Raw genomic sequence first — 23,749 nt, forward strand, 5'->3', positions numbered from 1 at the left:
CAAGGCAGGCTGTGCTACTACCAACAACAAACACTGATGTGCTGTCTCCAGCAGCAAACAAACTAAACACTCTACTTAGTTGTAAGCACAGGAGCAAGGATGAGAAGAGGCTTCCTTTGGATCCTAAAAGAGGAAAGGCCGGGTTTGCCTCACTAGGCTCAGAAAACAGACTCTTTGTTCAAACACTTTGAAGCCTGTTTTGATGTAAGGGGATGCTATGCTGGCCATTTTTAATTTTTGTACCCATATAAAGTTTATGGTTGGTGATGTTTCTTTCTTAAAACATTTCAGACTCTATTCCTATTGTGCAAGAAAGCAATCCAAATTATATTAAAATGAGTATCTAATGATATGCCTCAAGAAAGTTGTGGAGCTTTCTCTTGTACAATAAAGGTACAGGTTAAAATTAGATGCAGTAAATATACTGAGAGTCAGTGAAGTCAAGTCCAAACAGATTCGGGATTTCATTGTCTTCTTTTGCCTTTAACATGGACTCTGACTATTTAGGGTGGTTCTTCTTTTCTTTCTAAGAGGCAGGGTTTCAGATAGTCTGGCCCTGAACTTGCTATATAGACAAAATGACCCTGGTTTTTCTGCCCTTACTTCCTAAGGAACTGTAAGCTGTCACAGTGGACATCAGCTGTCAAGTTGACACAGACCTAGAGTCACTTGGGAAGAGGAACAGCAATTGAAGAATTACCTTAATCAGACTGATCTGTGGCCATATCTGTGAGGCATTTACTTGTCTTCTTCTTTTTTTTCCGTTTTGTTCTGTTTGTTTTTCAAGACAGGATTTCTCTGTGTAGCCCAGGCTGTCCTGGAACACTCTCTGTAGACCAGGCTGGCCTCTAACTCAAGAGATCCACCTGCCTCTTCCTCTGAGTTCTGGGATTAAAGGCATGCCTGAGGTATTTTATTAGTTGCTAACTGCTGTAGGAGGGCCCAGCCCATTGTTGATAACTGAAAGAGCCAGTAAGCAGTCTTCTCTCACAATCCATGTTTCTGCTTGAGCTCCTGCCCTGGCCTCCCTCAACAATAAAATGTAATTTGTATGCTGAAAGGAACCCTTCCCTCCCCAAATGCTTTGCAACAGAAAAGCAAACCAGGACATAAGAATGCATGACTATGCCTGGCTTTGGGTTGAGTTTCTGGACAGCAAAGCTGGGGAAGAGCTCATATCAGAACTCAAAAGATTCTTATAATTTTCTGCTTCTCAACACACTAAATCCTTACCTGTGTCTCCTGGCGCAAACCAGCATCTTCACCCTCTTTTTCAACTTCTTCCTTACTTGGAGTTTTAGTTATAAATTTGCTTTTGTTTACAGATTCTTCCACCAACTTTTTTTCTGATTCTTTCATTATTTCCAGAGTCTCTTGAGTAGTGTTACTGTTAGACATGTTCTGCAGTGGAGACAACCGCTTCTAGGGGTTCCTGAGAAACACCAAAGGCAACAGATGAGAGGTACAGCTGCATGTACACACGTGCACACACACACACAGGGACTCGTGCTTGCGCTCTCGCTCTCTCGCGCGCTCTCTCTCTCTCTCTCTGCTAGCAGTTTCCCTACAACCTAAAAAAAAAGTCCTCTGGTAAGGTAAATAATGCCCTTGGATTAATTTCCTTTATTTATCTACTATCAATCTTATTTATTTATGGAGGCCAGGTTTCCCTGTGCAGCCCTGGCTGTCCTGAAACTCACTCTGTAGACCAGACTGGCCTCTAACTCACAGAGATCCACCTGTCTCTGTCTCTGTGTTGGGTTTAAAAGCATGCACCACCATACCCAGCTTTCTTTTCTTTAAACTTCCTTGAAGGAAAACTGATATATAATATAGTACATATCTAATTAATTACATTTTGTATTTAGAGATAGGGTCTCCTATGTAGTCCTGGTTACAAGTATATACTATCATGTCTGGCTACCTACATAATTTGAAATATATAATTTGATGGTTTGTAAATATTAGCATAGCTGTGAAGGTATCACTACAACTAAGCTAGTGAGTACACTCACTATTCTTCATGTCCCTCCATAGCTCTCCCTCTCTCTCTACCACCCCTGGCCAGGTCTAGTCTGCTGTCTGTCTCTTCAAATTTTCTAGATACTGCTGATGGGGTGCTGTGGACCAAACCCAGACCTCACTAGTGTTAGGCAGATATCCCATCAATAAGCACACACATTGTCTATAATCTTAGAGGTGAAATCACACCATCTGGCAATTTCCCTCGGCGTAACTATTTTGAGACCACCCGAGTTCAGCTCTAAAGGAGTTTAGGATGATTTCTGAGTTCCCCTGCACTTTATATACAGTCACTACAGAAACCTGCTTGTACTTTTAGCTATATTATCTAAACCATTACATTTTTTTCTAGAGAGAGGAAAAAATATATCATAAAGCTCTATTACAAGAAACACCCTTCTTTAACAAAAGGGAGAACTCTCACAGCTACCCCAAAACTGTTACCAGTTTCAAGCTATACTATCAAAAAGTAGCTAAATTATACAACAGAACAGTATCTTACATTCTTTTAAGCAGTTGAAAGCACTCAAGAAGAGAACAACTTTCTAGCCATCTGTCCTCCAAAAAGACTAAGTATCTTCCCAGAGCAGGAGGAAATCTAAGCTGTGCTATTCTATTCACTATTGTGTTCAGTCAATCTACTGCCTCCCAACGAATAGGATGATATATGACTAGAGTGGCTTCTTGTCACTTACTGTCACTGCCTGGGCAATGTCAGGTTCCTGTAGATTCTCAAAGTTATCTAAGATGATGCTCTATAGAGAGATCCACATTTTTAACTGGGGAGGTCAACTCATTCCGCTCCAAGAGTGCTCATAAATGCTACTTCTTACAGGGTTACTGAGTGTGCTTTTGTCCCAGATAGTTTCCTCTTTCCTTAATCCAATCACATTTATTCCCAGTATAGTTGTACAATCTGAGCTAAGTAAGCAAATGGTTATCAATGCTTCCAGAAAGCTGCCAACTAGACATTTACTTATTCTTTCAATCAACGTAAAGGGTCACACCCAAAAAGCGCCTGAGGCGCAGACAGCAGCTGAACTACCTACAAGGTCATTGCTCTGTCTTCCTGGCAGCAGCTCCTGAGCAGCTGTTAGAGACTTGGTTTGCCTAGGAACAAAACAAATTCTCTTTCATGTTGAGCATAGTGGCACACACCTACATATGGCATGGCTTATCAAATAAGAGTACTTCCTGAGTAAACATGAGATCTTGAGTTCAAATACTCAGAACCTAAATTAAAGCTAACAACAATTTTTAAAAAAACCACTCACAGGCATGAACCAGGTGTTGGTGGCGCACACCCTTAATCCCAGCACTCAAGGGGCAGACAGGTAGATCTGTGTGAGTTTGAAGCCAGCCTGCTCTACACATGAGTGCTAGGCCAGCCAAGGCTGCATGTGCTATTCTAATGTTGATGGGTGGAGACAGGCATGGTCCCTGAGATTACCAGGCTAGCCAGCAAGTCAAAATTTGGATTCAGTGAGAGATACCCTATCTTTTCTTTCCCCCTCCCTCCCTTTGAAAATATGGCTGGCCTGGAACTATGCAGATCAGGCTGGCCTCAAATTCAGAGATTGGCCTGCTTCTGCTTCCTGAATGCTGGGATTAAAGGTGTGCATCACTATGCCCTATGAGAAACCCTGTCTTACAAAGTATCAAGGCAGAGAATAGAGGAAGACACTTGATGTCCTCTGGCCTTCACACTGGGTGTGCACAGCACTTGAGCACACACACTTGTGCTTTGGTTGCTTGTATACACAAACACACCAAATTAAAATAAAATGTTTAAAGTGAGAATGGCTTTAGCCAACAGAAGGCACAGAAGTAATTTCCCCTTCCAATGGTTTATCTGATAGAGGAGAAATTAAGGAGTTGGGAGATTTTATTTTTGGCAGGAGAAACAAAAAGAGACTATTTCATATGCAACACTGACTAGAACAAAGCAAAGACATGAAGCTCCCAGGAGGGTCCATATGAGCACTTCCCTATAAACCATGTGCACATATTGTACATTACATTCCAAAGCAGAGGACCTTCTGAGGACACTCACTGGCTCGGAGCTGCACAGAACAGACAGCTGGGAGTGTGAAGAAACATGGTAATACAGGGAGGGTGTCTGGGCAACAAGACTCAACAATTCTTTCATGGAGAATACTACATATTCCCCATAAATTTTGACTGCCACATCAGTACCTTCCAGAACACAGTGAGATTACATACTCTTCCATCAGCTTTATAAACAACTTCCAAGATAATGGAGGAAAAGGAATACATTAAATAGGGGACACTCAGAGAGAAAGACAGACTCAGGTATTTGTAGTCTCTCTCCCAGTCTCTTTTCCTGAGACAGGAGCCTACTATGTATCTCAGACTAGCCTCGAACCTACAATACTCCTGCCACAATATCCTAAGTGCAGCATTATAGGATACATCATCTCAGCTTTCATCTTCTACTTTATAACTGATGTCAGATAGAGAGAATACAGATAAGACAATAATAGGTACTAAAAATACTAATTTACCCTGTGGCAAATTTCTTGTAAAGTTTTCTAGTCCTTTCCTCATTCACATAAAAGAGCAAACTGCTCCAAAGCAATAAATTAAAAAAAAATATTGGGCCTGTGAGATGGCTCAGCGGGCTCTTAACTCTATATAATTATACTCAGTTTAAGAAGAAAACCCAACTATAATCTAAACACAGTAAGAAGGAACATATACCTGAGCTGGACCATGAGATCCTATCTCACAAGGGGCTGAAGAAACAGCTCAGCAGTTAAGAACACCTGTTAATTTTACAGAAGACTCAGGTTCAGGTCAGTTCTGAACACTCACACAGTGGCTTACAACTGTATGTTAACTCCATTTCCAGGGGATCTGGTACACATATATACAGGCAGGCAAAACATTCATAAAAATAAACTGCTCAGCCGGGCGGTGGTGGTGCACGCCTTTAATACCAGCACTCGGGAGGCAGAGGCAGGCAGATCTCTGTGAGTTCGAGGCCAGGCTGGACCGATAGCCTCCGAAGCAATACAGAGAGACCCTGTCTCGTAAAAACCCAAAAAAAAAAAAACCTGCTCATAAAAATAAATTTATTACATAAATAAAATGAATATAACAACCTGGTCAAAGTCAAACCATTCATGAAGTAAAAGGAGTTTGGGAACTCTGACGCTCATGAGTGTTTGTTTGTCTTTGTCCCCAGCCCTTTCACAAATATGTCACCTACTCCCTGTGCTTTTCACTCAGCTATACCCATCTTTTGAGGCACAAATCCATTAAAATATTTTCATCAAATTCAAGTTTGCCATTGTGTTGCTGGTCCCTTTAGTCTCATATCTAAGAAATCACTATGAAATCTATGGTCATGAAACATTTGGTCTATGCCTCCTAAGAGTTCTACAGTTTTATGTTTTATATATAATTTTTGTTCCACTTTGAAGTTATTTTTGTATCTGGTGTTAGTAAAGGGTATTAGCTTTCTTTTTCTTTATGGTTTTTCGGCTTTCTTTCTTTCTTTTTAAGCACAAGAGCATAAAGTTATTCAGCATCATGTGTTGTAGTAAGTACTCCCCTTTCCCTACTAAATGATCTTAGTATCCCCCCACCAAAAAAAAATATGGTATATTTAATGTATATCCAAGGGTTCCTTTCTTTAAAAAAAAAATTTTTTTTTTTTAAACAATACAGGGTTTCTCTGTATTGTTTTGGAGGCTGTCCTGGAATTCTCTCTGTAGACCAGACTGGCCTCGAACTCACAGAGGTCCGCCTGCCTCTGCCTCCAGAGAGCTGAGATTAAACACCTGGCTGTTCATGGGTGTTTTGCCTACATGTATATATGTGTACCATATGTGTGCCTGGTGACTGTCTCATCAGATCTCCTGAGGATGGAGTTATGGACAATTGTAAGCTACTATGTGGGTGATAAGAACTGAACCAGGGTCCTCTGCAAGAGCAGCCAGTGCTCTTAATAGCTGAGTGTGTTCTCAAGCCTCAGGGTTTCTTTCTTCATTCCACTTGTCTTGTGAGTCTCTGTGATAATACCAGTCTTTTTGTTTGTCTGTTTGGTTTTTGGTTTTTCGAAACAGGGTTTCTCTGTAGCTTTGGAGGCTGTCCAGGAACTAACTTTTGTAGATCAAGTTGCTCTCGAACTCACAGAGATCCGTCTGCCTCTGCCTCCTGAGTGCTGGGATTAAAAGTCGTTCAATACCACCATCCGGCTAAATACCGATTTTATTTCTGCACTCCATGTAAGGCTTGAAACAAAAGAGAGTGGGTCCTCCTTTATTATTTTTATTTCTGGATACAGGTCCTGTCTCAGCATCCTGAGTGCTGGGATTACAGAGGAGCCACCATGTCCAGCTTCCCCTCTCTGTTTTTTTGTTTTCTTTTTTAAAGACATTTGGGCTTCCATGAGATTCTATATGAATGTTGTTTCTTTTTCCGTTTTTTTTTTTATCTTTTTGAGACAGGGTCTCACTTAGCCCAGGATAGCCTCAAACTTATGAAGTAGAAGACTTTGAATTTCTCACCCTCCTGACTCTACCTCCTAAGAGCTGGACTACAGGTGTGTGACAGCATGGTTTTAAGTGGTGCTAAAGGCTTTCTGCATGCTAGGCAAACACCCAACTGACTGCTATATCTTTAGACCCTTTTCCTTACTTCCGGGGTGGGGTGGGGTGGGGGTGGGGATGGTGATGGGGCAGGAACTTAGTATGTGGCTCAGTCTGTCTTAGGATAATGGCAGACTTGAGCAAGTTGGATAAAACACTCTGACAATAAGCTGTATCTCTAACCCTTCTAAGCTCTCAAACTTCAGATCTTGCCAAAGCATTCCCAAAAGCTGGGAAGCAATGGGAATTTGATGACTTTGTGTTATTGATAATTTATAATCAGGGCATATTTTTAAATGAGTGAATAAATAAATTCAAGTAATTGAATTAAATATTTAAAACTGTAAATAGAAAAGCTATAATTTAACTCAAGATGGTTGTATAAACTAGCCTGTGCTACAGAGAGAAACACTAGCTCATTGAATTAACAGAATAAATTGATTGCAAACTAACTTTTGCACTTATTCTAATATCGGTGTTTTCTCAAAATGACTTGCTCTCTCCCAAATTAAGAGAGGTATGTTTTTCTACAGATCTCACTCAAAGGATTAATGATACTTCCATTCAAAATCTGCTTTTTAAAAACTGTGAGCTAAAGGACTTTTGTTTCATGTTTATTTTATACATACTGGTATCTTACTTGCATGTAGGGCTGCACACCATGTGTGTCTGGTGCCAAAAGGAACCAGAAGAGGCTGTATGTACATGCTTGGAACCGGAGTGTCAAGCCAGGGTCCTCTGAAAGAGCAGCAAGTACTCTCAACACTGAGTCATCTCTCCAGACTCTCATGGTGCCCACCTTTAATCCCAGCTTGGGAGGTGGTGCAGAAGGATTAGCCATCCAAGGCTAGCCTAAAGTATATAGGTATTTGAAGCCAATCTGGGATACATGAGATCCTGACTTAAAGGTGAGGTTCAATCCCTAGGACACGTAGGGTAGAAAGAGAAAACTGACTCACAAAAGTTGTCCTCTGACTTACATATGTAAACCATGGTACACACCAACTCTCCCACACTAGAAATAAAAATAAATTCTAAAACAATAGTAACTAAGCTGGGTGGTAGTGATTGCACATCCCTTTAATCCCAGCACTTGGGAGGCAGAGGCAGGCAGATCTCTGTGAGTTTGTAGCCAGCCTTATCTACATAGAGAAACCCAGTCTTGAAAAACAAAAAAACAACAAAAAATTAAATTAAAAAAATTATACTAACTAGCCAGACAATGGTGATGCACACCTTTAATCCCAGCACTTGGGAGGCAGAGGCAGGCAGATCTCTGTAAGTTCAAGGCCAGCCTGGTCTACAGGGTGATTTCCAGGCCAGCCTCTAAAGCCACAGAGAAACCCTGTCTTGGAAAAAAAAAAGATAAATAATCTTGTCAAAAGCCCTGTCGGCTACAGTAGGAGTGGAGTTTACAAATAGGTGGTAGGGGCTTCATCTCCCAATCAAATCACATTGGAAATCACAATTATAGTATTCAGATTTAACAATAATTTTTGAGAAAATCACCTTTTGTCATTGTTGAAACGTCTCATTTCATGCATCTACATTGTCAGTATTAATGTAATAAATCACCAAATAAAGGAATTCTGCAAGGTTAAATGATGGTGTGTTTCATGTTCTATCTGTTCATTGGCCCTTAGGTCAGCCAATCTGATTCAGGACTCCATGGCAACAGTCTCTATCACTAAGAGCTACAAAATGAGCTCACCCTCCCATCTTAAATGAAAACAGTTTCCACAGGCATTGCTGCAAATGCTATGAGAGAATGGTCTCTGCTGACATGTAAGAAATATTGCCCTTCTATGCATCCTAAAATTTCAGTTTGGGAAGGGAGCAGTGAATAGCAATGTCAGTGATCTATGGAAGTAACACTTAAAGATTTTTTTGCCCTGCTCAATTTCAGAAGAGAAGTCTAAGAATCTGAAGGGTCAGAAAACTGACAGGAGCCTAGTCTAGTGAACAGTAGGTTCTTGTCCTGGACTGAGACCTCAGCTTCCATCACTCACAGTACCAACGCAAAAGGTTTTAATTTTATCTTTTTTAAAGATAAAAATTTTCTCTTTTTTTGAAATGTGTAACAGATATGGAAACTGACATATCTCAGCCTTAAAGTTCGTATTTTCAAGCACAGTTCTTACAGTCCTTAGTGTTCTATTACATCTCTCATTTTCTCTGCATATCCCTTCTACATCATCCTCCACCACTTTTAGGGAAAACAAACAACAAAAACAAACCCCCCAAACTGCTATTCCCAGTGCCAAAATATTTGCTCTTCACATTCCATATGACCCATTACTGAAAACACCCCTGAAGAAAAAAAAGAAAAAGGAAAGAAAACCAAATCAACCAAAAAAACATACCTCACTGGTTGTATTCACCAAATCACCTGCCGTGTTTCATGAGGTTCGCCTGCTTCCTGGGTGCTGCCCACCAAAAACTAATGAAATATCTCAGAGTACAACAAGCCTTTTGGTGTTGAGAAGTAGACAGAATCTAATCAGGGTTAAAATTAGTTGGAACCGGGCGGTGGTGGCACACACCTTTAATCCCAACACTTGGGAGGCAGAGGCAGGAAGGATCTCTGTGATTTTGAGGCCAGCCTTGCCTACAGAGTGAGTTCCAGGACAGCCAGGGATACACCGTGAGATTCTGTCTCAACAACAACAAAATAAATAAATGGAATTAGCTGGAAATTATGGGTTTCATTGTGTTTACATTGTGCTTTCTTGTTTTGTGTTTTGTTTTAAAGTTTTATTTATTATGTATTCAGGTGTTTCTGTCTGCATGCATGTATGCCTGCAGGCCAGAAGAAGGCACCAGATCTCATTACAGATGGTTGTGAGCCACCATGTGGTTGCTAGAAATTGAACTCAGGTGCTCTGGACAACTCAGTTAGTGCTCTTAATCTCTGAGCCATCTCTCCACCATCCCCCTTTGTGTTTTTTAACTGTAGCAGAGTATATAAAACACTAATTTTTCCATTTTAACAATTTGTATGTACGTGCATTTGTGTATATACGGGTGTATAGGACAACACAGTGGACATGTATACATGCACATGTTGAGGCCCGAAGTTAACCTAAGATGTATTCCTAATTGCTCTCCATCTTTTTGTGTTTTTGTGTCAGAGTCTCTCTGAACCTGGAGCTCACAAATTCAATTCAGGTCAGTCAATGAGCCCCATATACCCCCCTGCATCTGCCTCTCTAGCACTGGAACTAGAGCTGCAGGTGGCTGTGAGCTGCCACACACGCGGGCCATGTGAGAGCAGCAATCACTCTCCAGCCCTGGTTTACAAGTTTCTTAGCATATATTCCAATGATATTAAGTACAGCAATGTAAGTTATATTAAGATACTACCGTCTCGGGTTTTGATCCTACTGTGACACTCAGAGACTGTTAATAAACTTAACTTTCAATCAGGGGGTGGAGTCAACAACTAGCTGACTGGAATTAGCCATAGAGATTTTGGAGGATTCAGGATATCATATAGAGGTACAGGAACGAGTAGGGAGGAACTTAGAAATATTTGAGGGCCTTTTTTGAGCCTAGAAGTGTGGAGAAAGAGGCCAGCTGGTAGCTCCTCTGCTGCTTTCTTGATCTATCAGGTTTTCCCACCCCAATATCTATCTGACCCCCAAGTTCTTATTAATAATAGAACAATTTAGATAAATACTTAATACTCTAGTTATTCTTCTGACAGTTAGTTAATAATGAACATACAGAGATGGAGAGCTACTCCTGAATTTACAATATAATCACCCCCTCAGAAAGCTTACTCCAAGTTGAAAATACTAAGTTAGGGCTGAGAGATGGCTCAGCAGTTAAGAACACTTGCTGCTCTTGCAGGGGACTTGGGTTTATGTTCCAGGACCTACATGGCAACTCATAACAGAATTAACTCCACTCCAGGGGGATCTTATACCTTCTTCTGGTCTTTGTGGTCACACTTAACATACATGTAGTTCAAAATGAAAAAAGTTTAAGAAGGGGTATCAATCCTTCAATTCCTGTCATCCTGTGCCTGGCTGGGAACTCACTGCCACTGTCCAAATCTTCTCAGTGCAGTATTGCACATTATTAGCCCCCCACTGGAGGGGGCGCAAAAATAAAAATTCTACTGAATGTGTAACTTTCAGAGGTGGGGTCAGTACCAGGAGCAGCTTCTAAATTCAATCGATCACTAGCACCTTCTTCTCTCTCCCTCTCAAAAGGAAGAGCACCAGCTGGGGACGTAATCAGTGCTGTGCTTCCTTAGCATGTTAGTATGTACAAAGCCTGGGTTCAATCTCCCATGTCTAAAAAAGAAAAGTTACCAGCACCAGTGCGTGTAATTAATACACCCGTCTCAATTCATCCCCATCTCTCTATCAGCACTGACTGCCAAAGACAAACACAAACTGAATAACATAAACAAAAAGCAGGGCTGGAGAGATGGCTCAGCGGTTAAGAGCACTGACTGTTCTTCCAGAGGTCCTGAGTTCAATTCCCAGCAACCACATGGTGGCTCACAACCACCTTGAATGAGATCTGGTGCCCTCTGCTGACACGCAAGCAGAAGACGGTACACATAATAAATAAAATATTTAGAAAAAAAAAGATGATGAGGTTCTGTACTGCCTGTTCCAGGAATGGCAACCACTTCTTAAAAAGAAACAAAAAGCAGATTTTCAGAAATTGTTAAAACAGAAAAATTTTGTTTCAAATTTCTGCAAGAACTTTTCATTTTATTCTTGTGTTTTTTGAGACTTGCCCTATTTTCCAGGCTTGTCTAGAGCTCATCATGTACCCCAGGTGGCTTCACCCTCACAGCAATCTTTCTGTATCAGATACCATGCTGAGCTATGTCCCAAGAACTCATAAGAAGACAACCCCAGAAAAGGAGACAAACACACTGTTAGTAGAGTCCTAAGGGGTACATCTTTAGACCCAGCGCTCAACAGGTAGAAGTACTTGGGTCTCTGTGAGTTGGAGGCCAGGACAGCCAGAGCTATTACACAGAGAAACCCTGTCTGGGAAAAAAAAAAAAAAAAAAAAACCCTAAAAACCAAGTTACAGTAAAGACACTCATTATTAGCTCTCTCTCTGCGATTAGTTTATTATCATCATAAAAGAAAACTAAACAGCTCACTCTATTCCTTTCTTCCTCACTTTATCCTTCATTTATTTAACAACTCCCTGTCTTGGCAAGGATGACCTTGAACTTCCTATCCTCCCATCTCCACTCTCAAGGGCTGGGAACACTACCATGCCTGGTGTCCTTTACTTATCATCGTGTGTATGTATGAGTAGGAGCACACCTGTACCACTGCACACTTCTGAAGGTTAAAAGACAATCCTCAAGTGTCACTTCTCTCCTTCCAAACTCATGTTTCAGGCTGACAGACCTTGGCAGCAAACACTTTTAGCTTCTTTTACCTGCTCACTCTCTCTGGATTCCCCTTTATTTAATAATTCTCTTTTTAAAAGATCTTGAGGGCTAGAGAAATGGCTCACACACACAATAAATAAAAGATATAATAAAAAGATGTAAAGATCTTAAGCTGTTAAGTATGCAAGTTCAGCATATATTTATTGAGTTGGAAAGATATTTCTGAATGATGCTCAATATCTCCCCATATGAGCACAAAACTCTGATCACAGGAAGCTATTTTCGTAAAATAATAATGTCAGAAGTAGTAGGGTCCAGAGACATAGCTAAGTTGGTACGCTGCTTGCCTAGCACACAGGAAGCCTTGTCCTTCATCTACTCCAGTATTCATAACCCTGGCAAGGGAGGACATCTGTAATCTTAACACTTGAGAGTTGTGGCAGGAGGATCAGAATTTCCAGGTTAAGTTGAAGACCAGTCTAGAGTATGTGAAAGCCTGTCTTAAAAAAAAAAAAAAAGTAAGAGAGAGAGAGAAAGGAGAAAAAAAAGACGTAGCTATTATGTATTGATTATTTCCAGTGCTCTCAATATTATGTTCAGAATTTACATAGCATACCATCTTTATCTCAATTTATTGAGATAAACTTTATTTGCAGATTCTAACAGTCTGAAGCTCTCTTCTGGACACCAAAGGCACCAGTACTCATGTACACCCCCCCCAACCCTCACACATAGTAAGAACTATACTAAAAAATCATTTTTGTAAAAAAAAAAGTAAAGTAAGTCCCCCCAACCCTTTGCTTTTTGAGGCAGGGTCTTACTACACAGCTCAGGTTGATCTCAAATTTGCAGTTCTCCTGCTTTATTCTCCCAAACCTGCTATTACAGACACAAGGTATCACATCCAGTTAAGGTTTCTTTATATTTTAAGCACAAGTACAGAAAAGGCTACACAAATCAGCTATAATACGTAATTCAGTTACTGCTACCATTACTAATAGCAATATTGAGGTATATCTTGTTTTTATTCCCATATTTATATATAATTTACATCTATATTAGATGTTTTCATATTCAGTAAGTTTTATGTAATTATATGATACATTTAAACTATTTTTATCAGATATTAAAATTGTAACAACTTTCCATTTTAAAATTTTAATTTAACCTTCTGTTAGTATTCAGGCATCTGTACAGAACCTTGGGGTTCTGACAGGACACACCCTCAGCTGCAGCCACTAAAAGCACCATCTGTGCACATTCACTACGTTCCCTTCTAAAAGGGCCCTACCCTCCTCCCATCTCCTTCCTCCTCCCCCGTGAGCTCTGTCTCATGGTCTTTTTTTTCTTGTGCCGCATTTTTTAGATTATAGCACTTTGTACTCAGTAATCTAAGATAACCTGAACTCATCATCTACTGTTAGGTCTCTCAAGTGTTGGGGTTACAGGCATGCATATTCCATTTTCCCGGTCTCTTTTTCTGTTTGGGGTTTTATTATGGTTTTGTTTGAGACAGGGTCTTATTCTATATCCCAGGCTGGCCTGGAACTCGCTGTGTAACCCAGACTGTCCTCAGAACCACAGTGACCCCCCTGTCTTGGTTTTCTAACTGCTGAAATTACCGGCAAGATCCACCACACCTGCTTCTTTTAATTTTTAAAGCCAGGATCTTAGATATTCAAGGCTGGCTATGGTCTCGATATACAGATGAGATTGGTCTTGAAGGAACAATTTTCCTGTCTCAACCTCTTCAGTGCTAAGATTACAAACGTAAAATACCACAGCAGGTTTTTAATTACCTTTAACAAAAGAAACATTCTAGTAACCAGGTGGTGGTGGCACACACCTTTAATCCCAGCACCTGGGAGGCAGAGGCAGGAGGATCTCTGTGAGGCAGATCTCAGTCTGGTCTACAGAGTGAGTTCCAGGGAGCCTCTAAAGCCACAGAGAAACCCTGTCTCAAAAAACAAAATAAACAAACAAAAAATACATATGTATTCTATTACATACATGGACTACAATTTATCTAGCCATTTCCTCATTATTGTGAATTCAGGCAGCTATCAATTTCACAGTAAAATATTCTGATGAACACATTTGAATCTATATATCTTCATTAAAAATTCTCATTGACGGCCGGGTGGTGGTGGCGCACGCCTTTTATCCCAGCACTCGGGACGCAGAGGCAGGCGGATCTCTGTGAGTTCGAGGCCGGGCTAGATCGACAGCCTCCAAAACAATACAGAGAAACCCTGTCTTGTAAAACCAAAAAAAAAAAAAAATCTCATTGACTCCTCAGGATATATGTATTCTGGAATTTTAAAGATAAAATGTTTTTTCCTTACTTCACCCATTTAAGAAGAAACAAAGCATACACACTTATATTACTGCTAGTATTTTCCAACTGTACCATGCCATGTCCATTTCTCAGGTCTTACAGTGGGATCTTCAACTTCCAGAATATATACACGGGCAGTGCTTTTTCTAAGTCCATCTTTCTTTTATATTTTATGTATTTATTTACTGTGTGTGTGTGTGTAAGTGGACACATGCATGGCATGCGTGGTAGGCAGAGGACCACCTGCAGGAGCTGGTTCTCTCCTTCCATGACTCAGGTTGGCAGAGGCAGCAGCTGTATATATGCACGGAGTCATCGTACTTGTCCACTTTCTTTTCGAGACAGGGTTTCTCTGTATAACCTTGGCTGTCCTGGAACTTGCTCCGAAATATGGTAGTTTAATAAGCAATTTAAAAGATACAAAAGAATAGCAAAGTTACAACACAGGGCTGGTGAGATGCTCAGACATTAAAGGGTAGGCTTACCCCAAAATGTTATAAAATAAAACTAGAAGGTAAAAGGGAACAGGGTGTTGAACAGTTTAGTACTTTTTTTTTTTGGTTTTTCGAGACAGGGTTTCTCTGTGGCTTTGGAGGCTGTCCTGGAACTCGCTTGGTAGTCCAGGCTGGTCTCGAACTCACAGAGATCCGCCTGCCTCTGCCTCCCGAGTGCTGGGATTAAAGGCGTGCACCACCAACGCCCGGCCTTTTTTTTTTTTTTTTTTTGGTTTTTCAAGACAGGGTTTCTCTGTATTGTTTTGGAGGCTGTCCTGGAACTAGCTCTGTAGACCAGGCTGGCCTCCAACTCACAGAAATCCACCTGCCTCTGCCTCCCAAGTGCTGGGATTAAAGACGTGCACCAGCTTAGTTTAGTACTTCTGATTTGATATTTGGTCTACCTGAAATCCTAGACTTCTTTTGGAGGTCAAGGTACTTCAATAGTACAGCATACACTTAGTGCAGATAAGGCCTCCACTCCAGCTCATTGCCAGGCACCACCACCCTTTCCCAAATCGGCTCGTTAAAAAAATGCGGTAGTAATTTTAAGGAATCTTCATACACAGTAGTTCCTACTAACTGTACATTCTTATAGATACATGAAGAAAGACAGCCCCGTGAGCACACCACCTCAGGCAAATGTCCAAATGACAGAGATGGGAGAAAAGCAGAGGCCGCCCCAGGAACAGAGCAGCTTTTCCTAGCTGGCAGTGAGCTCTGTGCAGGCAGAGGCTCTAGGCTGACCTCAGAAACACCTGCAATCCAGCAGCACCAGCTCCCCAAACACCACAGTGAGCGCAGGCGCTGGCCCCAATGCGGATCTTGCTAATTTTAGCTCCAAAGCTTTAAATTTAGTTCAGAAGCCCTCCTGCATGTAAATATTAGATTGGGCCTTGAGAGCAAAGAGTCTGTATAATAAAGTTCATTCTCTATAAACTTACATCAGAAGCTGTGGATTTTTTTTTATTTTTACCTTTTTTTTTTTTTTTTGAGACAGGGTCTCACAATGTAGAACTGGCTGGCCTAGGACTCACTATTGTAGATCAGTCTGGCCTCAAACTTACCCAGATCTACTTGCTTCAGCTTAAGTGCGAGGATTTAAATGTATGTCAACACGCTAGACACAAGCTGTTGATTTTAAAAGGCTCTGACATATCAATATAACAAGACCAGCAGTCTTTACTCTGGTAACCCTGGCCATCAGCTCTCCTCGATTCCTGGTTCTTCCCCCTCCTATAAAGTTCTTAGCAGGGTTTTCTCTGCTGGGTGACTCTTCAGGAGCATGTACTCTCTGACATGATCTCCTGCTCAACTACAATCCTCATACCCACTCAATTCAGTCAAACACAGGGCTCTCAGCACAATCACCTACAGGCTTCAGCCAATCAGGCTCAAGTACTATGTATAACTTCTCAGGAAGCTGGGAAGTGATGGCTCACACCTTTTTAGGCCCAGCACTTGGGAGGCAGAGGTAGATGGATCTCCGTGAGTTCCAGGCCAGCCTGGTCTACAGAGCAAGTTCCAAGACAGTCAGAGCTACACAGAGAAACCCTATCTTGAAAAACAAACAAAACAAAAAACAAGAAAAAGAAAAGATACTTCCTCTGCCTCTGGAGTGCTGGGAGTAAAAGTACATGCCTCAAAACCTGGCTGTGACACTTCAGACGACCAGCTCACACCATAGTTTCATGTTAGAAACTCACTATTGTGTGGCTGAACAATCTGCTCTGGGTTCTTCAGACCTCACACGGGAGGGGCTGGGATGCAGCTCAGAGGTACAGTGCTCACTCAGCACACACAAGGCATTAGGTTTGATCCTCAAACCACCCCAAAAGGAAGGAAGACCGGCAGGATGACTCAGCAGATAAAAGTGTTTGCCATGCAAACCTGATAACCGAAATTCAATTGCTCAGAAATGACAAAAAGTCACGTGTGGCGGCTCCCATCTGTCATCCTGGTACTCTAGGGTCAACAAGAGGCAGAGAAGCTTGTGGGCCATCTGGCCTAAAACACAGTTCAGTAAAGACAGACTGCCTCACACAAGGTGGAAGAAGGGAACCAACTCCTCCAAAGGAGGATATGCCATTTGTGTTTCACACATACGTGCATGCGTGTGTGCATGTGTGTGTGTGTTCAAGCAATGTGGAGATCAAAGGACAAATTTGGAAGAAGTTGGTTCTCTTCTTCTACCTTGTGGGTTCAAGAGATTACATTCAAGCCATCAGACTTGGCTGTATCTTGACCTGCTGAGTCATCTTGTAAGTCCTCTAGGGCTAGTACATAAACTTTACCTTTTTCATTTCTGACCTCAGAGTGACATTCGTGAACTGCCTCAGCCTCTGGTGTGTGGTAGTTAAGTGCTGGTTGTTTTGTTTGTCTGTTCTCATTTATTTATATGTGTGTGCGTGTGTAGAGAGGCAGGTCAGAAGGAACTTGGGAGCCAGCTCTCTCTCCTCTCTGACCACATGGGTTCCAGACTTGGCAACAAGTGTTCTACCTCACCTCCTGGACCACCTCAGAGGACTTACATTTTCTGTATTCTTAATCCTCAAACATACAAACAAAGCACCCTCAGAACCCCTCTTTTAAAAACACCTAAAAGCCAGGTGTTGGTATCATATGCCTTTAATCCCAGCACTCGGGAGGCTCCAAAACAATACAGAGAAACCCTGTCTCAAAAACAATAACAAACAAAACCCTAGGAAGTGGGAACTATTATTATCCTCATTTCACATATGAAGGAAAAAACCTAGTTATTTAGCCAACATAAAAATCAGCAATTGGGCCGGGCGTTGGTGGCGCACGCCTTTAACCCCAGCACTCGGGAGGCAGAGGCAGGCGGATCTCTGTGAGTTCGAGACCAGCCTGGGCTACCAAGCGAGTTCCAGGACAGCCTCCAAAAGCCACAGAGAAACCCTGTCTCGAAAAACCAAAAAAAAAAAAAAAAAAAAAAAAAAAAATATCAGCAATTGGTAAGACAGGCGCTCAACCAGAGTGCTTTTCTTTCCTTCTTTTCCTCATTTTATTTTGGTTCTTTGAGACAGGGTTTCTCTGTATTATTTTGGAGGTTGTCCTGGAACTCGATCTGTAGACCAGGCTGGCCTCTAACTCAGAGATCCACCTGCCTCTGCCTCCTGAGTGCTGGGATTAATGCCCGGCAAAAACACCTTTCTTAAAGAAAAGCTAATAACAGACTAGAGGTTAGAAAAATTGAGTACATTAACTTTAGGTTCAGAAGTGGTCTCCTATCAACAGAGCCTGACAGTGGTCCATTGCTATAATCCCACAATGATGGGTGGAGGCAGGAGGGTTGAAAACTCAAGGTCATTCTTGGCTATACGGCAAGTTTGAGGACAGACCCAGTTATATAAGACCCTGTCTTAAGTAATTAAATGAGTAAACAAAATCATACAAAAACAGTCAATGTTGCCAGAACATCCTTCCAAAATATATATTTTCAATTATTAAGTTATGCTAAAACACCTTTACAAAAGCTGCCCTTGATCTTTCCCCAGCACTGCAAAAGGAGAGGGTGAAAGGAAATGAAGGGTAAAAAGAACTGTGATCTTACAGTTACACCTCTAACAGCTTTTTTCCTGGACCTTTCTAAGACCCTGATAATTAGAAACAATGACTTGATTAAAAGAAGGCACTTACAGTTGAAATAAAATCATCTTTTGATGATTTTTGCCTGAAACGGACTGAAACACTTAAGAAAGGCTTTGGATATAGCCCCCCACCCCTAAGTCAAAGGAAAACCATGTTTAACACAGCTGACATCTTTTAGTTCACAGCCGTTCTTTCCCCCTCAAAGGCTATTCCTGTTCCAGTTACAGACCGGGAACTGCTCCCAGTGACGTCAGAGCAGTCTCCCAGCAACAGCTAAGGAGGGTTGTCCACACAGGGGTTTCCTGAAAAGCTAATGAGAAATTACCCACATATTTGCTGCAATATCAAGATGCAAAGATACAATGGAATTCAGCTTATTAACCTTAGAGCTCCTGTCTTTGTCTATAAGAGATAGGTTATTCTTTTAGAAAGGTCTTCATTTACTCACCCCACTTCTTCTGCCTAAATAAGTTAAATTGTTAGTTTGAAACATTATGAATATAACAAATTACTGAGATACCACAGAAAATAGAACTCTATAATCTAAGCTAAACAGCGGCAACTATTATTTTTCACTTATTACAAAGAATTCAGAGTAAGTGGCAGTACAGAACAGAGAAATAAAGCAAAGTAGAAAATAAACAGGCAGGCTTTTAAAGGCACAACCCACATATGGTGTCTAAACACGCACCATCTTTACAGAAAGGTGACTCTCAGATTTCTCTAGGCACTAGTCTACCGAGTTCTTCAAACTGACCTCTGCAGGTAACCCTCCAAAGACCAGCAGTATTAAAATCAAACACTAAATCCAAAAATCAATGAGCTAGGGCTGTTGCTGACACCTAGGCTCATACCTGTAGAGTCCTTCCTAAGCTCTGTTTTAGCTGTATGGATTCAGACTGAATTCTACTCTGAACCACAGTGGCAAGGACTTTTATATAACTACCTATTTTGAGCTCTGAAAAATATCACACAAAGTGATCAGGACCAGTATAAATAACAGGAAAAAAATCCCAAATTTCAAGAATCAATTTAATTTATGGCTCTGGATTCTTAGCCCTCCCTCCTCATGAGCTCCTTCTCCTTCTCTATTTATAAACAGCAATTAGGTAAAAATCCATCAGCATCAGCACTCACAGGGTTAATTCAAGCACCTTGTTTCAGCAATCCGGACTTCGGGCTAAGCCTGTTGTAAAAGAAACAGACACATGGTAGCCATCACTAAACATTCTACTTTAGCATCAGCTCCATTCAGTGGTACCCAATTACCATCATCAAGTCATAAAGGGAACACACCGCTTCAGATCAGATTTTCTTCTTCCTTCTCTCTGCCCTCCCTCTCAGAAGAAAAAGACTGCAAACAAAATAATACGTCACTGGAGGTAGAGGGAATCCCATCTCTGCACCCTTTAGAAACCAAAGCCAAAAACAAAAACAAGCCAATTGTACGAAACAAACAAGTCATCCAAAATTAGAAGTGGCGAAACCAGAGAAACTCCTAACGACCCTAACACATCAAACAGCATTTGTAGGAAATCGTTTTAGCAAAATACCCCCAGATGTTTATAATCACAAAAGCTCTCTAGATACGAAAAAGACGACATTTTCCTCTTAGCACATTCAAAGAGTAGGGGACAGTTACATAAAGACACAGGACACAGAGGCATATTCACCGGCGGGCATGGAGAGCTGGGTAATGACACGGTGAAGGATATTTATAGGGGATTCCCTGCTTCCTGCAATGTGCGTCAACAGCATCACCAAAGAGAACAGAAATCACTGCAATTCTCATAAGCAAAATCTGAATGAAGCATTGCTGAAAAAATAATTATGGAAAAGGTAGAATCTGCATACAATAGAAATTCTAGCAAACCTAGTATTTAAAATTTTTAAAGATTAAAAAAAAAGCCCCTGAAAATGTCCAGAAAAATCCTCAAAAAATTTAATACTTGAAAATGTAATTTCTATAATGTATACTGTGCAGTTAGTTAAATCAACAATGTTATTTTTAAAATGCCAGTTTTTGTCACCTCACCCCTCCCAATCTGTGAAGTCCAAGGACTTTTATTTAAAGAAAGAAAATTATCCACAACTCACCCCAATGGATCTCTGCACTCACGCCAGCAGCAAGCTCACATTATTAATGGAGACCTCATTGTAAGGAGCTGCTCTGCCGGAATTTTGCCGGAAGAAATTCCTTCTGGGAAACCTGTGCCTCTTCCCCCGCCCACAGTCCCCAGCCGCCCCCCTTCACCCTTGAATGAAATGCTACTGATCCTTGTGGCTGCTTCTCCAGCAAGCTAAGCGCTCTGACAGCAGACCTGAAGCTGACCACAGCCCAGCTGTTTTAAGGGCTGTCACCCAGAGCCCTGCCAACAGACAGACAGATCATACATACACAGACAGACAGCAGACACACACACACACACACACACACACTCTGCAAGCACACCCCCTCCCACCTCTTCTTGCTTTCATTCAAGTACTTCAGTGGCATGCCTGCCTCCACACTGCTGAGGACCGATTTTAAAGATACAGCAGCAGCTCCTTTTTGCTGCATATGTTCAGCTGCCAAATAGACTTTTTAGTGAAGACTAATGATTTGAGGATATGTAAACGTTCACCTTTAAATTTACCCTGTCTTTTTCTCCCCTGCAAAATAACTGAGGTCAAAGAAATGATTTTCACCTAAAAGCTACCAGGCTCAACTTCAAAAATTTAAAACAAGGACCAAACCCAGACACAGAATTTTCTTTCCAGTGAGCTATATTTAGTAAAGTCATTTACCATTTGGGGGCAGAAGACAAGCAGCATGGAACACTAGTAGCTATCTGTTTCTCCTCCCATATTGGTCCCCAAAAGACCAACGAGAAAACTCTAGCCACAAATGAGGAAATAAGGAAGACACCATGGGGGTGGGGGTTGAGGGAGGATGGACATGAATGGGAAGGAAAAGTAGGGGATAAGGTAAGGATAGATACACTAAAATAAAAGAACTAATTCAAAGGAGAGCGTGAGAAAAGCAATGACTATAGACAGGATAATATGCATGGTGAGCCAGCAAAGGTATCTCATATCATTAATTCCAGCACAAGGGAGGGGAACAGGTGTACTTTGAGTTCAAGCATAGCTGGGGCTACAGAAAAAGATGGCTTTGTTGTTGCTGTTGAGACAGGGTCTCCACAGTAGCCTTGGCTGCCTGGTAATCACAGATCTCACCCTACCTCTGCTTCTCACTGCTGGCATCAAAGGCATGAGCCATCACACCCTGCAAAGACTCCATCTTGGAAGAAAAAAAACCCAGAGACCCCTGAGCCTCAACAACATTTTCATGAATCTACCTTAAAGCTTATAATTTAAGTCCAGCATGGTAGCTCACATCCATAATCCCATTACTCTTGGAGATTGAAGCACTTCAAGGTCAGTCTGGGCTACAGAGACCCTGTCTCAAAAAAAAAAAAAAAGAACAAAAAACAAACAGAAATAAAGTGTGGCTCTGGAGTAACAACTTAAATGTGCCTTTCAGACTCCTCCTTCCTTCCATGGGTCCCTTCCTTTTGTTCATAAGAACTGAATCCAGCACCTTGTGTATACTAAGAATGTACTCTGCCTCCAGCCCTGATCCTAATGTTTAACTGCCTAAAGAAAAATGGTAATGATATCTAATGCTACAAGGAACAGTGGACCTTAGAGGTAGTCCAAAATCTGTAATACATGTAGTCAACATGAAAAGATCTAAAGAGTAAAAACTGAAATGACTTCTTTTGGCTGAGGGGGGGGGGCATGGCAGTCTGTTTTGGAGACAGGGTCTTAAGCCTACTATGAACTGGAGGCTAGCCCTGAACTCCTCCAAACTCCACCTTCTAAGTATTGGGGTTATAGGCATGTGATACCACGCCTTTAAGAAAGCTGAATAGAACCTCCAGGATGATTTTTAACTGTATCAAATGTTCATTAAAAGTCAACCCTGACTTGAAGGATTTAAACAAAAATCTAGACCCTAGTAATACAATTACCCCAAATTCCAGGAATCAATCTAAAATTACTTGGCTATGTAAAGAATCAAGATTATTTCTATTTGCATAAGACAAGACATGAACAATCAAAATGGACAGATATTGGAATTACTATCTGACAATGACCTTTAGGTAAATATTATACAAATGTTACAACAAGTTTTTTTTTTTTGGTTTTACGAGAGGGTTTCTCTATATTGTTTTGGAGGCTGTCGGTCCAGCCCGGCCTGAAACTCACAGAGATCCGCCTGCCTCTGCGTCCCGAGTGCTGGGATTAAAGGCGTGCGCCACCACCGCCCGGCTACAACAGACACTCTTAAACTGTTGAAAAGACAGGCAGCCTCAGCAAAGAAATAGAATATATACAGAAATAAAATTGGAAACTTTAGAATCAAATACAGATAATTTACTGTATGTGTTTAAGAATAGACAGTAAAACAATATAATAAATTTGAAGGCCAATCAAAGATTAATTAATGTAAACAAAAGACACACATATTTGACAAAACTGGAAACCAATCTATAGTAAAAATGCTCACGAAGGAGACTATGTTTAAAAGAAAAAGCAAAACAAAACAAAACAAACAAAAAACCAAGCCCTCCCTATGTAGCTGAGCTACTATGGGACTTTCTTTGTAAACAAAGCTAGCCACAGACTCACAGTGACCTTGTTTCTGCTTCCCAAATTTGGGATTACAAGTGAGTCACTGTGCCAGGCTTAAACTGGCCTATTTTAATATAGTCAAAGAAACCTAAAGAATGAACGTTTCTGTTAGGCGATGGTGACACCGCAGAGGCAGTCAGATCTCTGTGAGTTCGAGGCCAGCCTGGTCTACAGAGCCAGTTCCAGGGCAGCCAGGGTTATACAGAGAAACCCTGTGTCAAACTCCCCTTCCCCCCAAAAAAAGACCCCACTGTCATTCATATTTAAGATCAAACAAGGCACGCCGGGCGTTGGTGGCGCACGCCTTTAATCCCAGCACTGGGGAGGCAGAAGCAGGCAGATCTCTGTGAGTTCGAGGCCAGCCTGGTCTACAGAGCGAGTTCCAGGATATCCTCCAAACAATACAGAGAAACCCTGTCTCAAAAAACCAAAAAAAATTAAAAAATTAAAAAAATAAAGAAACAAGGCACACAGGGACGAAATACAATTGTTCCTATTTGCAGACAACAACTATATACACAGAAAAGATAAAAAAAAAAGAAATGAAGCTAAACAAAACCAAAAAACTTCTCATACCAAGAAATGTCTTTAGTTAGATCGTCACAGGACATTA

The 23,749-nt window shown here is 41.2% G+C and overlaps 1 protein-coding gene across 11 annotated transcripts in view; it reads right to left on the minus strand.

The window, feature by feature from the left end:
• R3hdm2 (R3H domain containing 2) overlaps positions 1 to 23,749 on the minus strand; it is a 103,475-nt gene that overhangs the window by 49,085 nt on the left and 30,641 nt on the right. For 8 of the 11 annotated variants that reach the window (XM_040754748.1, XM_040754745.1, XM_040754747.1 and 5 more), the window contains exon 3: positions 1,234 to 1,432. In XM_040754748.1, coding sequence (XP_040610682.1) covers positions 1,234 to 1,398 — 165 coding nt within the window. In that variant the 5' untranslated portion in view covers positions 1,399 to 1,432. Of the gene's footprint in view, positions 1 to 1,233; positions 1,433 to 3,071; positions 3,133 to 19,593; positions 19,643 to 20,553; positions 20,665 to 23,749 lie in introns of those variants that run through there. The other 3 variants (XM_040754739.1, XM_040754738.1, XM_040754740.1) reach the window with 3 other exon arrangements.

Source organism: Mesocricetus auratus, unplaced genomic scaffold (assembly GCF_017639785.1).
Source record: "Mesocricetus auratus isolate SY011 unplaced genomic scaffold, BCM_Maur_2.0 Super-Scaffold_100011, whole genome shotgun sequence".
Lineage (NCBI taxonomy): Eukaryota > Metazoa > Chordata > Mammalia > Rodentia > Cricetidae > Mesocricetus > Mesocricetus auratus.